The 23,774-nt window shown below is 43.0% G+C and overlaps 2 protein-coding genes across 10 annotated transcripts in view; one reads left to right on the top strand and one right to left on the bottom strand.

The window, feature by feature from the left end:
• LOC130285427 (dynein axonemal heavy chain 11-like) overlaps positions 1 to 8,288 on the top strand; it is a 523,820-nt gene extending 515,532 nt beyond the window's left edge. For all 9 annotated transcript variants that reach the window (XM_056536793.1, XM_056536797.1, XM_056536794.1 and 6 more), the window contains 2 exons: positions 2,284 to 2,424; positions 7,961 to 8,288. In XM_056536793.1, coding sequence (XP_056392768.1) covers positions 2,284 to 2,424; positions 7,961 to 8,208 — 389 coding nt within the window. In that variant the 3' untranslated portion in view covers positions 8,209 to 8,288. The remainder of the gene's footprint in view (positions 1 to 2,283; positions 2,425 to 7,960) is intronic.
• A 55-nt stretch (positions 8,289 to 8,343) lies between these two features.
• Positions 8,344 to 20,220, bottom strand: CDCA7 (cell division cycle associated 7). Its single transcript, XM_056534020.1, has 10 exons — positions 19,849 to 20,220; positions 14,551 to 14,676; positions 14,030 to 14,128; positions 13,101 to 13,352; positions 12,270 to 12,344; positions 11,889 to 12,083; positions 11,103 to 11,246; positions 10,845 to 10,994; positions 10,611 to 10,747; positions 8,344 to 10,532 (listed from the first exon to the last, which is right to left on the bottom strand). Exons 1-10 carry the CDS (start codon positions 19,867 to 19,869, stop codon positions 10,502 to 10,504), a joined length of 1,230 nt encoding a protein of 409 aa, XP_056389995.1. The 5' UTR covers positions 19,870 to 20,220; the 3' UTR covers positions 8,344 to 10,501.
• Positions 20,221 to 23,774: the final 3,554 nt, after the last annotated feature.

Raw genomic sequence — 23,774 nt, 5'->3', positions numbered from 1 at the left:
AAAAAAGGAAATCATGCCATGTTCCATAAGATTAATACAAAACAGGCATTTGGGTGCACTACTGTGGTAGATGTAAACAATGACATTGGCTATCCCTTAAAACTGATGTTAAAATTGAGACATTAGCCAGTATATCTTTAGATAAAGGACATACCTGAGCCCGCACACCAACGCCAAGGTTTCTCAAGTGGCGCGGGACCTAACACTAAACCTACCTGTGCATGATAAGCACAACCAGGGGCCAGTGGGCAATTACGGCAGCATTAAGTCCGGCTCACAGACCTGTCCCAGTTACTTCCAGTGAGGCTGGGCACACATACAGTGGGAGGAGGGAGATAGGCCACACCCAAGTTGGCTGATATGTTGCCAGCCTCACAGATGCAAATTAATGCTACAGACGCATTAGTATAAATTTTAACAACAAAAATGTGGCCTCAATTGGCAGGAGGTGATCAACCCCAGATGCGGTTTGCATATATACTGGGGGAGCAGATCCTACACTTGTAGTCTGTTGCTAAGGGTGATCCCCAGCATAAAATGCATACAATGGAGGATTCCTGCAGCAGACCACAAGTACCACAATGGCATCCTACACCAGCTAAAAAGGTGTGGAGGTATAACACTTAGAATAATACAAAACAAGAATTTAGGTGCACTACTGTGGTAGATGTAAACAATGACATTGGATAACCCTCAAAACTGTTTACATCTACCACAGTAGTGCACATAAATTCCTGTTTTGTAGCATTCTAAGTGTTATACCTCCACACCTTTTTATCTGGTGTAGGATGCCATTGTGGTACTTGTGGTCTGCTGCAGGAATCCCCCATTGTATGCATTTTATGCTGGGGATCACCCTTAGCAATGGACCACAAGTGTAGGATCTGCTCCCCCAGTATATATGCAAACCGCATTAGGGGTTGAGCACCTCCAGCCATTTGAGGCCACGTCTGTTGTTTTTGATGTTCCATAAGATTCTCTGCTGTATTTTCTGAATGTCTATGGATAAGCATTATGGAGTCAAAGGCACTGTTAAGAGTTCATTATATTTCGAAGAACCAAAGCAGATCAATATATGGAATAATGTTAAGTACAATGAGTTCATCCAGGAGTTCGGTACATATAAAGGGGATAAGGCTGCAAGGTTTAATTATAAGAAACAGGACTGACCTGCTCTCCACTCAGATTATACCAGTGTTTTCCAAACAGTGTGTCTCCAGCTGTTGCAAAACTACAACTCCCAGCATGCACAGGCATGCTGGGAGTTGAAGTTTTGCAACTGCTGGAGACACACTGTTTGGAAAACACAGGATTAGACAAAGCTACAGAACTTCAAAATCCAATAGACCACCAAAGGTGGTCCAAAATTACCCTAAGGTAATTAAAAGGACTTTATTAGTCAGGTCCACTTAAAATAATAATATCTATAACTGTGCACTTAGTGTCAAAAATCATAAGATGAAAAACACACACATTTAAAAACACTGTGTGCCATTGCCCACCGATGCCATTGCCCACATGCCTCTTGACAAAGCCACTTAGGTGGTGAAACGTTGAGGGGGGCATTGTTCACTAGTTTTAAATTGCTGTGTGCTTTTGCCTATGTCAGCGGATCAGGAGCATAGCTAATCATAATGCTCCCTGCTAAGTGACCATGTTTAAAGGAGTCCTTAGCATTTGGAAACAAATGGCCAATAGCACACAGTGTTCTTAAATGTGTGTGTTTTTCATCTTATGATTTTTGACACTAAGTGCACAGTTATAGATATTAATATATCAAGTGGACCTGACTAATAAAGTCCTTTTAATTGATGGTTGGGACCGTGGGGTAATTTTGGACCACCTTTGGTGGTCTATTGGATTTTGAAGTATATTCACCCTCCAACCATTGGTCTCTTTAAAATAAAGCTACAGAACTGGCCTTGTTTAATCACCATAAAGTGAGAATAAGCTAAATACTGCAGGTAATATATACGACCACATCAATGAAGAGTACCCATTGATAAACGGTAATAGAATAACCAGAGGTTAATACAGTTTAGCAATCATCAATACATCATGGCTGTATAATATGTGAGATGTGTATGCCTGCCAGAAAATAAGCTCTTTTTCCACTATGCTGCTTATTCCCCTCATGCCATTTATCTAACTATGAAACATACATTTATGTGAATATTACATCTTGAAAACTAGTGTTTAGCTCTGTGGTTACAGATGCTCCCTGATTATAAAAAAAAAAATAACCAATTTGAGAATATTATTCAACTAAAACAATTCTTGCAGCTGTCATGCAGAGTTTAGCGCGGAAAAATGAATGGCCCCTGGATAAGATGCATCTGACTGTGGATGTAATGAAGAAATACAAGGAGGAATTCTCACAGCCAGCCAGGGAGGGAGCATACATATATGGGCTGCACCTGGAAGGTACGAATACAGATACCAGAACTTAGATACTACTTCTCTTCACACATTTTCATATATCTCCAGGCGAGGTATACAGAAAAGGGTGTTACTTCCTTCTGCTGATCACATGCCAGGAAACATGAACTGCATGCACAGCCTTGCATATGTCCAATAGGGCTATTTAAAGCACAACTCCGATGTTGGGCTATGAAGCTGCCAGCAGATTTACACATGTATCCTGCTGTTAGTCCAAGACTTGTCTGCTGTTAAAGTGAGCAGGATACAGATCTGCTGGAAGTCCCGTATACTTGTATGCTACTTCAGGCAAATCTGTATCCTGCTCGCTTTAGCAGCAGACAAGTATACGGGACTTCCAGCAGATCTGTATCCTGCTCACTTTAGCAGCAGACAAGTCTTGGGCTATGAAGTTGCCAGCAGATTTACACATTTATCCTACCCCCGGACCAACATTGGAGTTGTTCTTTAACCCCTTAAGGACCAGGCCAATTTTCACTGTAGGACCAGAGCGTTTTTTGCACATCTGACCACTTTCACTTTAAGCAATAACAACTCTGGAATGCTTTTACCTTATCATTCTGATTCCAAGATTGTTTTTTCGTGACATATTCTACTGTATGTTATTAGTAAAATTTGGTCGATACTTGTACCATTTCTTAGTGAAAAATTCAAAAATTTGATGAAAAAATTTTAAATTTAGCATTTTTCTTCTTTGAAGCTCTCTGCTTGTAAGGAAAATGGATATTCTAAATAAGTTATATTTTGATTCACATATACAATATGCCTACTTTATGTTTGCATCATAAATCTGCCATGTTTTTACTTTTGGACAACATCAGAGGGCTTCAAAGTTCAGCAGCAATTTTCCACCAAATTTTCAAAATCGGAATTTTTCATGGACCAGTTCAGGTTTGAAGTGGATTTCAAGGGCCTTCATATTAGAAATACCCCATAAATTACCCCATTATAAAAACTGCACCACTCAAAGTATTCAAAATGACATTCAGTCAGTGTGTTAACCCTTTAGGTGTTTCACAAGAATAGCAGCAATGTGAAGGAGAAAATTCAAAATCTTAATTTTTTTACACTCGCATGTTCTTGTAGACCCAGTTTTTGAATTTTTACAAGAGGTAAAAGGAAAAAAATCCTCTCAAAATTTTTTAAGCCAATTTTTCTCGAGTAAGGAAATACCTCATATATGTATGTCAAGTGTTCGGCGGGTGCAGTAGAGGGCTCAGAAGGGAGGGAGCGACAATGGGATTTTGGAGAGTGAGTTTTTCTGAAATGGTTTTTGGGGGGCATGTCACATTTAGGAAGCCCCTATGGTGCCAGAACAGCAGAAAACCGCACACATGGCATACTATTTTGGAAACTACACCCCTCAAGGTACGTAACAAGGGGTCCAGTGAGCCTTAATACCCCACAGGTTTTTGATGACTTTTCGTTAAAGTCGGATGTGTAAATGAAAAAAAAAAGTTTTTTCACTTAAGTGCAGATTTTTTTCCCAAATTTAACATTTTTATAAAGGGTAATGGGAGAAAATGCCCCCCAAAATTTGTAACCTCATCTCTTCTGAGTATGGAAATACCCCATGTATGGACGTAAAATGCTCTGCAGGCAAACTACAATGCTCAGAAGAGAAGGAGTCACATTTTGGAAAGCACATTTTGCTGAAATGGTTTTTCTGGGGGCATGTCGCATTTAGGAAGCCCCTATGGTGCCAGAACAGCAAAAAAAAAAAAAAAAAACACATGGCATACTATTTTGGAAACTACACCCCTCAAGGAATGTAACAAGGGGTACAGGGAGCCTTAACACCTCACATGTATTTCACGACTTTTTGTTAAAGTTGAATGAGTAAATGAAAAAAATAAATTTTTTCACTAAAATGCAGGTTTTTCCCCAAATTTTACATTTTTACAAGGGGTAATAGGAGAAAATTACCCCCAAAATTTGTAACCCCATTTCTTCTGAGTATGGAAATACCCCATGTGTGGACGTCAAGTGCTCTGCTGGTGCACTACAATGCTCAGAAGAGAAGGAGCGCCATTAAGCTTTTGAAAAGGGAATTTGTTTGGAATGGAAGTCAGGGGCCATGTGTGTTTACAAAGACCCCCGTGGTGCCAGAACAGTGGACCCCCACATGTGACCCAATTTTGGAAACTACACCCCTCACAGAATTTAATAAGGGGTGCAGTGAGCATTTACACCACACTGGCGTTTGACAGATCTTTGGAACAGTGGGCTGTGCAAATGAAAAATTACAATTTTCATTTTCACGGACCACTGTTTAAAAAATCTGTCAGACACCTGTGGGGCGTAAATGCTCACTGTACCCCTTATTACATTACGTGAGGAGTGTAGTTTCCAAAATGGGGTCACATGTGGAGGGGAAAGTCCACTGTTCTGGTACCATGGGGGGCTTTGTAAACACATGTGGCCTTCAATTCCAGACAAATTTTATCTTCAAAATCCCAATGGCGCTCCTTCTCTTCTGAGCATTGTAGTTCGCTCGCAGAGCACTTTACATCCACATATGGGGTATGTTCTTACTCAGAACAAATGGGGCTACAAATTTTGGGGGGCTTTTTCCTATTTTCCCTTGTGAAAATTAAAAATTTAGGGTAACACCAGCATTTTAGTGAAAAAACTTTTCTTCATTTTCCCATTCAACTTTAATGAAAATTCTTCAAACACCTGTGGGGTGTTAAGGCTCACTATACCCCTTGTTACATTCCGTGAGGGGTGTAGTTTCCAAAATGGGGTCACATGTGGGTATTTTTTTGTGTTTATGTCAGAACCGCTGTAAAATCACCAATTTAGGCCTCAAACGTACATCGTGCACTCACTCCTGAGCCTTGTTATGCCCCCGCAGAGCATTTTACGTCCACATATGGGGTATTTCTGCACTCAGGAGAAATTGCATTACAAATTTTTTATTTTTTTTTCCTTTTACCTCTTGTGAAAATAAAAAGTAAAGGGCAACACCAGCATGTTAGTGTTTAAAATAAAAACAAAAATTACACTAACAGGCTGGTGTAGACCCCAACTTTTCCTTTTCATAAGGGGGTAAAAGGAGAATGTAGTGCAATTTCTCCCCGAGTACAGAAATACCCCATATGTGGCCCTAAACTGTTTCCTTGAAATACGACAGGGCTCCGAAGTGAGAGAGCGACATGCGCCTTTGAGGACTAAATTAGGGATTGCATAGGGGGTGGACATTGGAAATCACTCCCGTAGAATACCCCTAACAGGGTGCCTCCAGCTGTTGCTAAACTCCCAGCATGCCTGGACAGTCAGTGGCTGTACGTAAATGCTGTGAGTTGTTTTGCAACAGCTGGAGGCTCCGTTTTGGAAACATTGCCGTACAATGTTTTTCATTTTTATTGGGGGGTGGAGGAGAAGACCGTGTAAGGGGGTGTATATGTAGTGTTTTACCCTTTATGTGTTAGTGTAGTGTTTTTAGGGTACATTCACACTGGCGGCGGTTTACAGTGAGGTTACTGCTAGGAGTATGCACTGCGGCAAAACATTTGCTGCAGCTCATACTTTAAGCAGGAAACTTACTGTTAACCTACCTGTGTGAATGTACCCTGTACATTCACATATATGGGGGGGGGGGGGGCGCGGGCGGCAAGCCTCCAGCTGTTGCAACACTACACTTCCCAGCATGCACAGACAGTGTATGCTGCGAGTTGTACTTTTGCAACAGCTGGAGGCACACTGGTTGGTAAATACTGAGTTAGGTAACAACCTAACTGAAGGTTTTCCAACCAGTGTGCCTCCAGCTGTTGCAAAACTACAACTCCCAGCATGTACTGATTGCCGAAGGGCATGCTGGGAGATGTAGTTATGCAACAGCTGGAGGTACGCAACAACTCCCAGCATGCCGAGACAGCTGTCTCGGCATGCTGGGAGTTGTTGCGTACCTCCAGCTGTTGCATAACTACATCTCACAGCATGCCCTTCGGCGATCAGTACATGCTGGGAGTTGTAGTTTTGCAACATCTGTAGGGCTACAATTTAGAGATCTCCAAACTGTGGACCTCCAGCTGTTGCAAAACTACAAATCCCAGCATGCCCAGACAGCAAAGGGCATGCTAGGAGTTGGTTTTGCAACATCTGGAGGGCCACAGTTAGATCACTGCCAGTGATCTCCAAACTGTGGCCCTCCAGCTGTTACAAAACCCTGCATGCCCAAACAGCTGTCTGGGCATGCTGGGAGTTGTAGTTTTGCAACATCTGGAGGGTTACAGTTTAGAGACCACTAACCCTCCAGATGTTGCTGGGCAACTTACCGCTTCCGTCGGATGAAGGGAGCCAGCCGCATTACATCGCCGGACTCCGATCTCCTCCACCGATCGTCGCCCACGGGATAAGTGGACATCGGCGCCAGTCCTGTCGGTTCCCCGTTCTATCCGGCCTATTATGGGTGGGCAGAATGGGGAAACAGAAAGTAAAGCCCCCCGATCTGCTATTGGTGGTCACGTCTCCACCTCTCTTATCCATTCAGGGGGATCGTGGGTGTCTTGGACAACCACGATCCCCCTTATATTCCGGGTCACCATAGACCCGGAATAATCGCAAGTGTGAATTCACTTGCGATTTGCGGCGATCGCCGACATTGGGGGGGGGGGGGGGCTGATGACCCCCCCTGGGCATTTGCACAGGGTGCCTGCTGATATCAGCAGTCACCCCCGTCCGGTCCTCACGCAGCAGGGACCGAGATTCCCACGGGCGTACAGGTAGGCCCTTGGTCCTTAAGGGGTTAAGACTAGATACTTAAAGCGTACTTGTCAGTCATAAGCACTGAGACCCCCACCAATCAGTAGCATGAGTGGAGAGAAGGCCACGGTAGAGTGCTTCACTTTCCAGCTCAGATCTCTGTCCAGCTTTTCTAGATGACTCCATAGACTTATAAAGAGGCTACAGGACAGAGTGCTTCCTGCTCTGTGGTGGTCTCAGCACTAAGACCGTAATCAATCAAAACCTTTAAAATGTGTATTTGTAGGTTTTTCTTTTTGCACAACAGGTACTTTCTAAAAGTGTACATTTAGAACTTCAGCACATCAACCATATGGGTTTCAGATAATATGGAAACTGGACAGCAGGTTTATCTGCACTAACCTCAATACACAAGGTTAAGGTTGGGGAGAACCAGATTACCTGCATCCACAATCCTGTTCGAGATACCTATTGTATTTGCAGGCATTGCCCAATGGAGGTGGGACCCAGCATCCCTGGCTCTATATGCCAAAAAGAGTACTCACATGTGCAAAGATGTTCCATAAATATTATTGGAAGGCCGGCATATCAATGCAGTGGGGAAGGAGGCAGGGATGCTTGTCCTGTCTCCATTGTGCAAATCCAGCCATTTCCAGATTAGCAATGAAAGCCAATACAGGTATCTCCACAACTAGACTGCGGATCTAGGCGATACCTCATTGTAATCCGCTTCAACTGCACTACAACCTCACCTGGGTTTTTTTCATCACTGATGGCAGGAATATATTTTAACCAAACTATTTGTTTTATACAGGGGCACAATGGGATGTTCAGGGAGGGCACATTGTCGAAGCACGTTTAAAGGCTCCCAATCCTATGATGCCTGTAATATTTGTGAGAGCGATTCCCAATGACCGGCAAGACACAAGGAACACATACGAGTGTCCCGTCTATAAGACAAAGTTAAGAGGATCAACCTATTTTTGGGCATTCCACTTGAAGACCAAGGAGAGACCTTCAAAATGGATTCTTGCTGGTGTGGCTTTATTGTTGAGCGTCTGATGTAAAAAATTAAACAGATAAAATGTACCAGAATGCGAATACATTTTCTGCCTGAAGTAGAATAAAAGTGTTTGGGTTGATCAGTAGTGTTTGCATCTTTCAACCAAAGCCTGGGCCATACCAATTTATTTTAAAAATGGAGGAAGTTCAGCAGCAGGTATACAGTAGTCAGTCTTTACATATAATATGCTCTCTATGCAGCTGTTTAAAAAAAGGACTATAAAAATTGAATCAGACGTAAACAACCACAGCGCCGATTCAGTCGCTGCAGGAACAGTGATTATCTAAACAACTTGAATATAATATGCCTTTTATATATCATCCTGCAGCAACATCATAGCCAGCTGTCTCCATTTTAATTATATATTCTGAAAATAGATTATGAACAAAACCCCCTCACAATACACAGTATGCATGTAGCTTCTACCAAGAGTGCTCCTGGGGAGGGAGGACACAAAAAAAAATCCCATTTTTGTGGATTGATGTACAAGAATGAAAAATGAATGGATACACATATGTAAAAACAAGTTTATTTAAACATGCATCGGTGGAAAACTGAAAACCTTGAGTGATCTAACCCAGCAAATACAAGTACGTTTGAAAAAGATGGTACACATTCATGTCAAATATAAAAAAACTTTACTTTGTCCAGTTCAAATACTAAAATTTTCTATTCCAGAAAATACTGATTTTAAAATGAACTGCTGAAAATAAGTTTTCTAAAACCAGATAGTGTAATTCTAGGAGGTATGTGAATAAACTGACAACTGGGTGTTACCATTCTATCCCCTTGTGTTGAGTGCTGACTGTCATGGTTGGGTAGGGATACTCCACACTGACAGGGGAAACTAACATTTTTAGGCTTCAGTTTTTTGCCATACATTTCCAGGATGTTATAATGTAGAAATGGCGCTATAAGGTTTTTTTTTCAGAGTAATGTCATGAGCAAGGAAGTGCAAATATTCACACCCCGTAGCACATGTGGGTGATGACCATCATTTCCTTATAATGATACATCCCCAGGCAGGGTGCCTCCAGCTGTTGCAAAAGTACAACTCCCAGCATGCCCGAACAGCCTTTGCCAGTCCAGGCAAGTTGGGAGTTGTAGTTTTGAACAGTTTATGGCGGCACCCTGGTTGGGAAACAGATACATGTTTAAATCAAACCTTGAATTATACATCAAAGTAGTTTTGTTACAAGAACACTAGTAATCTACTCAGATATTCCTTTCTCTTTCCTACTACAAAATCCCACCAGATGACTTGTCCAGTGGAAATAGCGGTCATGTCCTATTGTTTAGAGGAAATAGAGGCAATAGAATTCACACATGACAAACTAAAAAAAAAAAAAACAGTAGCTTTTGTCATCTGGGAGAAAGATTTTTTGTTATGGTAAAAATATATTGTTTGCTTTTATATAAAAGGCAAACCTTCATTTAGTCTATATACAGATTATAAAACACTTTTTACAATACACAATGGTCCAACAGTCAAACGATCCTCATTGCCACAACATTTTCTATTAATAGGTTGCTATAGGCAACAAGGCCTCATTTTGTTAAATGAGAATTTGTTTCTTTTACAGCTTTGTTATACCAACTTTGGGAGTAACAGAAACCTTACATAAGGTGCACTTAATAGGCATGTTTCACTTTTTTTCTTACTAAGTGCACAGTTTAAAGGGGTACTCCGGGGGAAACTTAATTCAACTGGTGCCAGAAAGTTAGATTAGTAAATGACTTTAAAAAAAAAAAAAAAAAAATCTTAATCATTCCAGTACTTATTCGCTGCTGAATACTAGAGGAAATTGTTTTCTTTTTGGAACACAGAGCTCTCTGCTGACATCTCTGTCCATTTTAGGAACTGTCCAGAACAGCATATGTTTGCTATGGGGATTTTCTTCTACTCTGGACCGTTCCTAAAATGAGCAGATGTCAGCAGAGAGCACTGTGGTCATGATGTCAGCAGAGAGCACTGTGGTCATGATGTCAGCAGAGAACTGTGTTTTAAAAATAAAACAAATCTGTTTAAATTTACTGGCACCAGTTGATAAAAAAAAATTTAAGTTTTCCACCAGAGTACCCCTTCAAAATGAAGAAACCGTTACGAAATGCTGTGTGAGGAGTACTTTTACATTCTATTTTAGAGCATTTACCTAATTTTAAAACAAAGTAAGCTTACAACAGTCTAAAAGCAACATTCTAGGCACTTTTTTTTATATGTTATTGGTGCTGCATCACAAATAACTTGTCTAGCACTTTTTGAGATCTTTTTGCCCATAAGGGATGATATTTTCAGTCTTCCATTTCCAATTCACGTTTCAAGCTGTGAAGAAAAAACAATGTTTTATGTGCCCAAAAACAAAAAGACAGTGTAAAGCGCAATACTTAAGTGAAATAATACCTGTTTAAATATGCATGTACGTTGTCATATCCATGGTATTTGGCCAGGTAGACCAAAACACCTGTGGCACACCTGCCATTTCGCTGTCTACAAAAACTGCAGTTACAGATCCCCCTACATGGTGGGCATGTCCATTCCTGAAAAGAGAAAAGTGTAAAGCTTAGTAAGCTCAAAAATTACAGCAAGTAAGAAATGGTAAACGGAAAAAAATAATAAATAAATATGCAGACTTACTGGATCTAATAAGGCAGTCCTCACATCCTCCCCATAGCGATTCTTTAGGCAAGGGCCACAGAACTGTCCTCTCACCCCCATGCATTCAGGATTTCGGCAATTTGTTTTAGTGTCTACTGTCTTCTGACGACACTGATGACAGGTTGAGCCCTGTAAAAATTAGAAATTTTTAAATTTATTAAAATAAACTTACCAATCAACCCCACTTAAGATCCAAAAGAAAAACTAAAAACCAAACACATTACAAAGGATACTTACTGTTGCTCTGTTATAGACTTTATCTCTTGCGGTGACACAGATGGCATTCAGTTCCTCTTCTGTTATGTCCTCAACTGGTCGAATTATATGGGGGAGGGTGTGAGAACTCTGGCGACGGTATCTGGGTGCATAACCATCATCCTCCTGCAAAGGAATTATACGTGTTCATAAAATGCTATTTCCATATGTAACAAAACAATTTAGGGAGTTTGTAAAAATACAGAATGCAAGAGTCTTCTGCCAGGGGAAGGAGCTGTGCTGTAACAGGTAACAAGCTAAACAAGTTCTGCATTAATGGCCTATAGGAGCACCGGAGTCTAGCATTAGGCCATCATTGGCACTCCTACAAACAATGAAGTAAGCTGCCTGCACACTGCTGCTCCATTCAGGGCCTGCCGGTGATGTGTGGCAGTCCAGTGGTTTAAATATTTGCTTATCTCTAATAGACATCAACAGGATAAAAGCTAAGTTACAGTGATTTGATTCTTCACGAACTTCTCGGCGTTTGAACTAATTTATGCAGGATAAAGTCAGCAGCTTTCAGGTGCTCCGGTGGGCTGGAGACCCTCTCCTAGGACTGTATCCACCTTTTCCAGCCACCGGAGCACCTCAAAGCTGAACTAGTTTATGTAAGCTAAAGTCAGCAAACGCGGAGCTGAAGTTTGACAATTCGAATCACTGTAACTTCACTTATCTCTAATGTCTATGGTGGTAAAACCCCTGGTACTCAACATAAAAAGCATAAGAACATTACAAATGAATGTTTAACTGTGCTACTGAACTTACATCAAACTCATCATACATCTTTCTTTTCCTAATCAAATAGTAGTGGTCATCATCGACACTATCCTCATCTGGGGTGGGGCTTGGTGGGCCATCAACAAGAGATCTGGATCTGGTATGAGGTCGTGAGGTTCTTTCTGGGTTCCTTCTGACATGTCCTGGAGTGCTGCGTGGAGTTCTCGGAGTTCGCTTCATTTTCTATAGGATAGGGTTGAAGGAAGAAAAAAATAAATAAAAAAGTGGTGGTTAGACCTCTGGAACTAGATTTTACCACCAGACACTTCAAATTTATTACAAGGGACTTCTAGTGTGATCCTATTCACACCTTTACACATAGTTACATTCTTATTTAAAAAAAAAATAAAAAAAAATCCAGCAACTTACCATGTCAGGAGAGAATGGACCTGGGCTTGACATGAAGTCAGGGAAGCTTTTGAGTTCTGCCATCAACTGTGCAAGCTGAAAAATAGGATGGTCGTAATTTTAGTGTCAGACAAAAAAAAAAAAAAAAAAATACTATAAAGCCCTTGATACAAAAAAAAAAAAAATAAAGTATTTTTATATAAAAAAAAATTTAAGCTTATTGTCCATATTACGTCTGAAGGGAATCTGTCCGCTGTATTAGCTATTTAACCATGTCTGTAGCACTTTGGTACTAAGGGGAAACTGTACATTTCCTGGCCGTGACTGTTGTGGTGGTGACTTATAAAATTGCCTTTTTTAATTCCTCAGCTAAGTGTCAAGCAGGCAGGGCCAAGCTGCTCAACCTGTCAAACCTTCTGCTCCCAGCCACTCTTTAAATTGATGTACAGAACTCTATATTAAAGAGGGAGGGTGAAGGGAGGTGAGGATGAGAGGAGCCATACCAGACTGTGGTACTCCTCAATGACACCTGGTGAGAAATAAAGAGGGGATTTTTATAAATCATTTTACTAAAGCAAAAATGTACAGTCCCTTCAAGAAAAGTAGTTTGCTTTTATATCTAAATAGCTATCTAATGGTTTCTGTATCAGCAATTACAGCTGACAGACCCTTTAGTTCTATATTTTGCAGTTCCCCCCCCAAAAAAAAAAAAAAAAAAGGAATCAAAGGTAACCCAACAAAAGTAACAATGCTTGCATTTTAAACATTTGATACTGTTGACAAGTTTAATCAGGTGAAAATGCAGGGGGTGCTACAGAAGGTATTTCGCATACATCACGCGTGGACACACACCATCTCTTTGTTCTGTTTAATGTTCAAGGCACGTTTCTCCAAGAAATTGGGACCACTCTCACTGTCCGACTCCTCAGCCTCTTCCTTTTCTCTCTTTGCCTTTGTTGGCTTTTCCTTTTTTGGTGGACTTGTTTTTGCATTCCTTTTCGGAGGAAACTTGAGAGCTACTTTCAGCGGTTCATTCTTTTTGGCTTGACCTCTTGTGGACCTTCTAAGCATTTGAGGTCTCTCTTCTGAGTCAGATTCAATTCTCTTTATTAAACAAAAAAGAAACAGATTTGTAAACCACCACCATTGGTCAAGTAGCTTGTATTATTTGGGATAGGGTTACAGTAAAATATTGTTAAGCCACATGAGCAACAGTTACTTGTTTAGTCCAATACTTAGTGAATCCACACTTTTGCCACAGCTGTGTATTTTAGTGGGAAAAGTTTGCAACGATTCCCAAGAATTTTCGCTTATTTAAACCATTAGAAAAACTGAAATCATGGTTCATGTCTCTAATGTTGCAATGTTACTGCATTATTATAGGGCCCTAGCATAAAGGGAACCAGTTATTACTTTCATGATGCCTGAACTGGGAGCCATCAGGGTAGTCCCTGATACAGTATTTCCTAACCAGGGTGCCCCCAGCTGGTAAACTAAGGCTGTCTGGGCATGCTGGGAGTTGTAGTTTTGCAACAGGTGGAGACACCCTGGTTGGCAAAAAAAAAAAAAAAAAACTTTCAGGGACTGCCCCGATGGTTTAAGCAGCATGAAAGTGATGACCAGTTTCTTTAAGAAACCATGACATAGGTAAATGTACCAGTTTTGGCCCCCCGTTAGTTTTAGCAGATTTATAAAAAGTATATATTTTTTTTAAAGCACTGGGCTTGACTCAAACAGATTAAACAATGGCACCCCATCCAACATAACCAAAGGCTACTTACCATATCACTTTCTGAAAACCCACTGAATGATTCTGTATCTGAATCCTGAGAGAATATTGTGGCCAGCTTTTTGCTCATGCCTTTTCTAAACATGTTTTTCTGAAATTGAAAAAAAAAAAAATAATAAATTTGCAGAAAAATATACATACATACACTTAGTAATTTTCCATAAAATGCTCAGAGCGAAAATCACATTTACAAGTGCACTATAAAAGAATAGCTTTTGTTACCAAGAAAATGGCCGAGGTTTAATAACCATTTCAGAGCTGTTACGGCAATCATCAAGCATCTTAGGTCAGGTGACATTTCAATGGGGAGAATAAGTAGATAATCTACTCCCAACAATTACTACCTAGACCCACTAGCAAAAAGTAAAATGAAATTACAGGAGATGGTGTATATTCATAAGCGCTCTATAGAAATGTTAGCAGAAGCATGCAGGTTCTAATCAAGCACAACACATTACTTGCATTTCCAGCATGGAAAGCACAGTTCCCGAAGCATGCTTCTACCACACTTACTGTGTTTGCAAAATTATCCGAGCCAAAACTGTCACAACTGTCATCGGAGGATGACGAGGTCTCCATGGAAATCAAATTCACGTTCCGAAATTTCTGGAAATTCTTGGGTTTTGAAAGTTCAGCACGCTGGGGGGAAAAAAGAAAGCAGAGGCACCGTTTTAAAACCGTGGATAGAGATATCACAAAAGACACCAAGAGATATGTGACCCGAACAATACTGTAAGAGTGCAAAAAGTGGCCAGATCCAGACCAACATTTGTAAACTAATACATTATCCGTACCAGTGTTTCCCAACCAGGGTGCCTCCAGCTGTGGCAAAACTACAACTCCCGGCATGCAGGGAGTTGTTTTGCAATAGCTGGAGGCACCCTGGTTGGGAAACACTGGTCCATAAATATGATAAAGTATTAAAAAAATGCTGTCATTTGTTTATATACAGGGTCTAAGTGGAAAGAAAAAACCCCATTACCTTCCTCTTCAGTTCCCCATGGCCCCCACCTGTCTTTACAGATTGTCATTTGACCATATAAGCACTGGAATCACCGCAGAAAGTGGCTTCAGCATACCGTATTTTTCGCCGTATAAGACGCATTTTTTTCTTCCCCAAAACTGGGGGGGAAAAGTCGGTGCGTCTTATACGGCGAATACACCCCTATCGCGGCGGTCCCTGCGGCCATCAACGGCCGGGACCCTCGGCTAATACAGGACATCACCGATCGCGAGGATGTTGAGGAGAGAAGTTTAAACGGTATGCTTACTCAGCAGAATGTCCACACAGAAAGTTTCTGGGCGGACATTCCAGACAGTGGGTGCCAGCAGAAGATGCAGTGTTTGGACCATTCGCAAATGCGCCGTCTCTATAGACCGCAAATAGTTTCCTAGTGCATTACACAGAAAAAAATATCACATGTAAATTCTTTCTGCGGAGGCTGGAATTAGAGTTTCCACAGGGGAAATTCCATTGTGTGCCCAGTGCAGCAGAATCCCATAGTAAGGAATTAGAGTCTGCTGCAACAGAAGTGGAGTTTTCAGTTTGATTCTGCATGGAAATTCCACTGTGTGAACAAGGCCTGAAGCTAGGTGCACAGTTTTAGCAATCTAAAAAGGTATCCACTGGCATCCTGCCGAGAACGGGATGTAGACGTATATAGTAATAGATGCACTATTTAATGTGGACTCGATAAGGCAGCAGACTCGAGTCCACTTAAGACAGTGCATACGTCCTGAACAGTCATTAGGAGACTCCGTTTGGGCCATTTAAATGAATACGGCCTGCTTCTCCTACTGTATACGCTGGCATCCTGTTATCAGAGGGAATACCGATGGAGACCTGACAATGAAGCAAGTTCGATTTCAACATGCCCAATTCTTTTGTTCTTGGCAGTTCCAGGTCAGCAACTCTCCCAATCTTCGATGGCGGCCGCTTGCAATCTTTGCTCCACAGTGAACATATCCTCAGAGTCGTTCGCGGTTAAAAAACGAAAACTGCCAGCTGTTCAGGAATGCTGGGAGTTGTAGTTTTGCAACAGCTGGAGTCACTATCTGGCAAACACTGGTATAGAGAAACGTCACTCAGGATCAGCAAAGAGCAGCCAAAGGGGTCGTGTCCTGGCTGCCTGCATCAGGCAGAATAAAACTGGTGACCAGGTCCCTTTAAGCTTTACATGCTAAAATAAATAATACTAATACAAGACAAACATAGCTGCGGGCACTCTCGATAACAGCAATCTCCTATCCAGGAAGCAGGTGTTCTCACAACGTACTGCCGCAATAACAGTGTTTAATGCAGAATAACAGCACTTCACAGAATCAGATTTCCTCTCATAAAACATGTGTACCTATAAATCATCCTCAGCACAAGGTTTGCCATTCTTACCATGTTCTGTATTAAAGGAGTAGTCCAGTAGTGAACAAGTGGTGAACAACTTATCCCCTATCCTAAGGATAGGGGATAAGTTGCAGATGGCGGGGGGTCCGACCGCTGGGGCCCCCGCCATCTCCTGTACTGGGTACCGACAGCCCGTGCGAAGGGAGCGTGTCAACCCCCGCACGAAGCGGCGGCCGACATGCCCCCTCAATACAACTCTATGGCAGAGCCGGAGCGCTGCCTTCGTCAATCTCCGGCTCTGCCATAGAGATTTATTGAGGGGGCGTGTCAGCCGCCGATTCGTGCGGAGGCCGACACCCGCTATCTGGCCGGAGAGCCTGGCCCCCGTACAGAGAGATCGCAGAGGGCCCCAGCGGTCGTACCCCCCGCGATCTCAAACATATCCCCCTACTACCCCTTTAATTCTTATTGACTATAGGCTGTCCGGCAATGCTGGGAGTTGTAGTTTTGCAATAGCTGGAGGCACCCTGGTTGGGAAAAACTGGCTTAGGCTTGGTTCACATCACGTTTATGTCACACTGTTTTCAGTTTTTCTGAAGAAAACCGTATGGGGAAAAAGTAAAATCGTACGAGTTTTTAATCCATATACTGTTTTTAAGAGTGCATACAGTTTCGTCTGTTTTTATATAATAAAAAAAAATAAAAAATCAAGTTTTTAAAAATGGCCATTTTTAATGGGAGGGGTGTTGAGTGGGGTCTTCAGGACGCAAATGCCCATGTGCAAATTAAAAACCGTATACGTGTGTTTCCCATCGACGTCCATGTTAAAAAAATAAAAACTTATGCGGTTCTATTATGGTTTTTAAACTGGAGATAAAACCGTCCCCAACCACGGTTTCAAGTACGGGAAAAACATAAGCAAACGATACGCAACCGGTTTTCAATATGGTTCTATACGTTTTCAATGATGAAAATGTATACCGGAAACGTACTTTAAAAACTTTGTGTGAACCCAGCCTTAGGCAGTCAGCACGATGGGAGTTGTGGTTTTGTAACAGCCAGAGAGGCATAGCACAGAGAACACTGCACTACAGGATTAGTTGGGCGACGTCCGTACAAGTTTCATAGATGGTGTTGTATAAGCGTCCTATAAACAAGCCCCGACAGGGCCAAGGGTCTAGATCATGGCAGGACAAGCTCGTCTTTTATAAGACATGAAGCTCCAGTTCCTCAAGGCTCGATGTCTAGAGACTTGAACACGTAGGGATCTGTGGTGTCTTCATAGGGCACCGGATCCACCCTATGATAATTCTCAACACATGGCAGGAGTCGATAAATATAAAACATGCTAATATAAATATAAAACACTAGTGTGCCTCCAGCTGTTGAAAAACTCCCAGCAAGCCCAGACAGCCAAAGAAAACCCTACGCACCATGTGACAGTGACCCCACAGTCTCAAGAAAGCACTGTGATAAACTTCTCACAACTGTGGGGTGATGGTCACTTGTGGGCCGCAATGTGACCCTCTTCCACACCTACGTGCGGCGCAATTTTGTATGATGCTACATAGCCCTCTCTTTGTGTACGAACATGCTCAAACAGTGGAGTGTCAGACATCAATGTACCCGACCAGGGTCCCTCCAGATAAAACATCCAAATAAAGTGCATTTATTCATTCATTTCTCCGCACAACAGAGTTTCTGCTCCTATGGAGCCATTTTCAAGGTTGAAAATGGCTCCATAGGAGCAGAAACGCTGCTGTGCTGACACATGAATGAATAAATGCACTTTATTTGGGTGCTGTGCCACTGGAATAAAAAAATAAAAAAGTAAATATATATATACTTGTACTATATATACAAGCTTGTACTGATGTGACAGGAATAAATCAACACTTTTTTCACCGTTCTTTGGAGTGCTGCGTTATTGTTGGATCCTATTTAAACTGAGGACTTTTGGTCAAGAAGTTTTTTGGACGCTGGCACCCACACATTGAGGCTGAGTAGTGCTGCAATACTTTTTTGGCGCATATATATATACACATATATATATATATATATATATATATATATATATATATATATATATATATATATATATATATATATATATATATATACACACACAGTTTTCAGCTGTTACATTTTCCAATACTGCAATGAACTTCATTACTTTGGCTCAGTTCACACTGCGTTCTTGCCCCCGTTGATGGTATCTCTTGGAATCCCATTTTCTGACGTATACAGTTAACGGGAGCAGTGGACCGCAGTCTATGGCCCAGCGGAGTCACTAGACGAGACTTATGCACCCCCTTCAAAAACACAACTAACCCACTTAAAAATAGGGGATGCATCCCAAATGGACTAGGTGACTCCAGCCATAGAAGTCAATGGGCTCTGCGGCTCCTGTTAATACACACCAACATTCCGCTTTTGGCGGGATGACGGCGGTTACGATTAACGGGGGCAGGAAAAGTGTGTGAACAGAGCCTTACTGATGGAAACTGGCATGGTGGTGATTTTATAAATGGCAGCACAACTCGATTCAGTGTTTTTAACCCATAAACACAAGTTTAACCCTTTCTCGACATGGGGCACAGGTGAAGAACACTGGGTGTTATTCCTTTATATCAGTGGTCTGAAAACCATGGACCTCCAGCTATTGTGAGACACAGCTGCATGCTGTGTCATTGGGGTGTTTCCCATTGGCAGCACTACCTGTGTATAGGGCAGTGTTTCCCAACTAGGGCGCCTCCAGCTGTTACAAAACTACAACTCCCAGCATGCAGACAGCCAAAGGCTGTCCAGGCATACGGGTAGTTGTAGTTTTGCAACAGCTGGAGGCACCCAAGTTGGGAGTCGCAGTTGAGCAACAGCTGGAGGTCCAGTTTAGAGACCACTGGTTTATATGAGTGCCAATAGAAAGTACAATCTGCAAAAAAGTAAGTGCCCCATATGGAAAAAAATTTTTTTTATATATCTCTGTATGTGTCTCCATCTCTATCTATATTTTAGGCAGTGAAAAGAAAGTTTTTAGCAAGAACAGTACTCAGCATGCTGGTATTTGTAGTGTTCACCACATCACAGCTGAAGCGCTTTATTTCGCGGTTTTACTGGAATCACGTGACAAACACGCACCCTTTCCCCGCCGGGCTGCTCTACCTAATACAGTAACCATATACACAGCGAGCAGTCCTTAACACGTTTTTTTTTCATATAAAAGAAGACAGGGCTCTGAATCTGTATGGAGAACTACAACTCCCAGCATAGATTGTAGGGGGTAACATTTATATACACATCATGCTATTTCCGTGTACGGGTATGGAAGTGTCTACAACGTGACCCCCTAGATCACAGCACGGGCTCCGGGGATCATTAAACCTTTATGAGACTCAACTGGGTACGAGCAGGATCACTCCCATCATCGCAGACACGTGATCTGTCCCTGAGGTCAAGACACTAGCACTCACCTGTAGCTTGAAGGGATCCATGGTGAAAGTTGACGAGGAGCAGCGAAGCCGATGTGCACACAGGTGTGGAGGGCGCCAAACTACGATTTCCCGCGAAAGTTTCCGCGCGAAAAGTTCATATTGAGGATGTGGAGGGGCGTGGCTTTCTCCCGCAGCAAGAACAGCGCGCAGTGTAAAGGGGAGGGGCGTGGTTATGGTCTTCTATGAGATGGGGCGTGGTTATCGCTGCGGCTCTTTTCTATGCTAAGGGGCGTGGCTACACGCTGCTCTAGTGAGATGATTCGGTAGGGGCGTAGTTATACTTCAATACTGTGCTATGCTAAGGGGCGTGGCTACACGCTGCTCTAGTGAGATGATTCGGTAGGGGCGTAGTTATACTTCAATACTGTGCTATGCTAAGGGGCGTGGCTACACGCTGCTCTAGTGAGATGATTCGGTAGGGGCGTAGTTATACTTCAATACTTCATACCGTGCTATTAGAAGGGGCGTGGCTACACGCTGCTCCAGTGAGATGAATAGGCAAGGGGCGTGACTGGCCTCTCTTGTGGTAGGGGGTCATAGAGGAGTCAGCGGGCGCAGTGCTGGCGCCAAATGTAGATTTATTGTCGTTATAAAGTGAAGCGGAAGGAGCTGAGCTCGTAGGTTCCTGTGCCCGGGCTGAGCTCTTCCTCCCCGCAGGAGAATCTGACAGGATTTATAGAGATAGAAGCCATAATTTACTTCATTATAAAGTGTCCACGTTCTTATGAACCCGATAGAAAGGAGAAATGCTGAATAAAGAGCTCCCATTGTACTGTCAGGAGATGGGGAGGATAAAGGGAATTTAGCGACTAATTTTTTGTAGGTTTTGACAAGTTTTTGAGTAGTCGCTTATCTGCGACTATTCTCTCCACCAGTATTAGTGATCTAGATCTACCCTAGTAAAGGCCTCAGTGACTGATACCCTGACAAGTTATATTCACACTGAGAAGAAATAATACAGCCATATTTTATGCATAGTTGGATATTTATTTTTGCCAATTTTTTTGTTTACAGCTGAAAATATGGCAGATCTTTTAACGCAGTGTGAAGATACCGAGGGCTGGGCGGTATACCGGTTCATACGGAATACCGAATTTTTTGTGCTGCACGATATTAATTTTTCCCCATACCGCAATACCGGTTGGGCCCCTCCCCCTCGGGAATGAATGAATTATCAGCGCTGCGCTGTCCCCACATTGGGGAACTAATCATATGTTACCTCCCCCCCTTTGTTGGGGGCCGCCGGCGCTGGAACTCACTGTACGCCAGTGGTCTCCAACCTGCGGACTTCCAGGTGTTGCAAAACTACAACTCCCAGCATGCCCGGACAGCCAACGGCTGTCCGGGCATGCTGGGAGATGTAGTTTTGCAACAGCTGAAGGTCCGCAGGTTGGAGACCACTGCTGTACGCTGTATCCCTATGCCCAGGCTGCAAAAGATAAAGAAAATAAACTTTAACTTACCTACTTTGGCCTCACGCTGTTCCTTGGGACTGGAACGTTGGACAGCCGTCAGCCTATCACCGGCCGGAGCGATGTACCACCCCGGCCAGTGATAGGTTAAACACACTGTCATGTAAGAAGGGGCGGAACATCGCTGCGGCCGGTGATAGGCTGATAGCTGTCCGACGTTCCAGTCCCAAGGAACAGCGTGAGGCCGATGTAGGTAAGTTAAAGTTTATTTTCTTTATCTTTTGCAGCCCGGGCATAGGGATACAGCGTACAGCAGTGGTCTCAAACCCACTACAACTCCCAGCATGCCCGGACAACCGTTGGAGGTCCGCAGGTTGGAGACCACTGGCGTACAGTGAGTTCCGGCGATAGGGGATGACATGTCTCACCGCGGGGGTCCCGACGCTGGGGACCCAGCAATCTTGTATTCGCCACCCACCTGTTTGAGCTGCACGCTGCGGTGCCAGCTCACAAACAGCCGGGTGGCGACCACAGGGCCGGAGTATCGTGATGTTACGACTCCACCCCCGTGTGACATCACCCCCGCTATGCAAGTCTATGGGAGGGGGCGTGACACCCTTCATGCCCCCTCCCATAGACTTGCGGAGCGGGGCGTGACGTGACGATACTCCGGCCCCGTGGTCGGCACCTGGCTGTTTGTGAGCTGGCACCGCGGCTTGCAGCTCAAACAGGTGGGTGGCGAATACAAGATTGTGGGGGTCCCCAGCGGCGGGACCCCCACGGTGAGACATCTTATCCCCTATCCTTTGGATAGGGGATAAGATGTCTCAGGGCTGGAGTACCCTTTTAAGGGTCTATTCACACGTACAGCAGATTTGATGAGCAGGATTTTCTGCTGCAGATTTCAATGTAAACTGAATGACTTGAAATCCGGCACATCAAATCTGCGCAGAATACTGTACGTGTGAATAGACCCTAAATGGTCACAGAGGATTTGATACATTTTGTATTGTGTATTGCCAAAATCAGTGATCGCAAGATCGCAACTCAAAATCAGCAAAAATGTGTAAACCAAAAGGCGCAAATAAACCCTGCTTACACCTTTTTTGCACATTTTGTAGACACAAAAACAGTCTAAGGCTAGGATTCCACTTAAAACGCCAAAAAAAACTGCCACGTTTTTAACTTTATGTGGAATTTGGCTTTTTTTCCCCCCTTTTGGCAGTTTTCTTTCCTTTCCAAGTCTGATTTTCCAACCAGCTAAAATGGATTAGGATTAAGGTTAAAATTTACTTACCGAAATTTTTTCTTTCCATGAGTCCCGAGGCGGCACACAAAGGGTTAACATCTTTCTTTCCTCCTACTAGACAGAAGATATGATCACAGGATTAATTAAAAACAATCAAGTAAATTAATTAATCCAGGGCACCTGGCCCAGACACCTCCTATCTGATAAATGTAGCACAGAAACCAAGACACGTGTGTAGTATGCAGCAAATTTTTTTATCTTTAATAGGGAGGGAATCTGTGCCAGTCCACACAAAGAAAAAAGTAGTTGGCACTGCTGGCTACTCCCTATCATATGGGTCCTTACGGGTGTTGTCACACTGCGCGATCCTGTGCTGGTAAGCGCGGTGCTCTGCCCGCCCGTAGCAAAGGCACAAATTGTAACAAAAGAAGTCCGCAGACGGCACTCACAGTTCAGCAGAAGTTTATTCGGGAACGCTGAATATCAACAACAAACACGCCAGGTGAGTCGACCGGTTTCGCGCTACACAGAGCGCTTACACGTGACCTCTGGTAGCGCGAAACCGGTCGACTCACCTGGTGTGTTTGTTGTTGATGTCCAGCGTTCCCGAATAAACTTCTGCTGAACTGTGAGTGTCATCTGCGGACTTCTTTTGTTACAGGAATCTGTGCCGCCTCGGGACTCATGGAAAGAAAAAATTTCGGTAAGTAAATTTTAACCTTCCATTTCGTCCCTCGGCGGCACACAAAGGGATATGCAAAGCAGTAAATTAAAGGGGGGGTAAAGAGGAAGCCATTTCCAGCACGTTTCTGCCAAAGGACGCCTCCCTGCCAGACGTGAGGTCCAATCTGTAATGGTTGATGAAGGTGTCCGGAGATGACCAAGTCGCTGCCCGGCCGGCATATTTCATCAAGGGAGACGCTAGATTAGCCCAGGATGTGGACATGGCCCTGGTGGAATGGGCACGGACACCCAAAGGAGAATCTTCCCCACGGAGGGAATAACAGAAACAAATCACTGACTTAATCCAGCGTGCCAGAGAAGCTTTGGATGCTGGTTTCCCCTTATTAGGGCCCTGAAACTGCACAAAGAGAGTCTCTGACTGTCTGAACTGCTTGGTTCTATCAATATAGGAGAGAACAGCTCTTTTCACATCCAGAGAATGTAGAGAGATCTGTAGTTCACTTTGAGGATTAGGATAAAAATCCAGCAAAAAAAATTTTGACTAAGATTAGCATCCGAAC

This window comes from Hyla sarda, chromosome 8 (genome assembly GCF_029499605.1).
Source record: "Hyla sarda isolate aHylSar1 chromosome 8, aHylSar1.hap1, whole genome shotgun sequence".
NCBI classification, from domain to species: domain Eukaryota; kingdom Metazoa; phylum Chordata; class Amphibia; order Anura; family Hylidae; genus Hyla; species Hyla sarda.
Note: the sequence above shows the minus strand (reverse complement) of the source record. Positions and strands in the feature narration are given on the sequence as shown.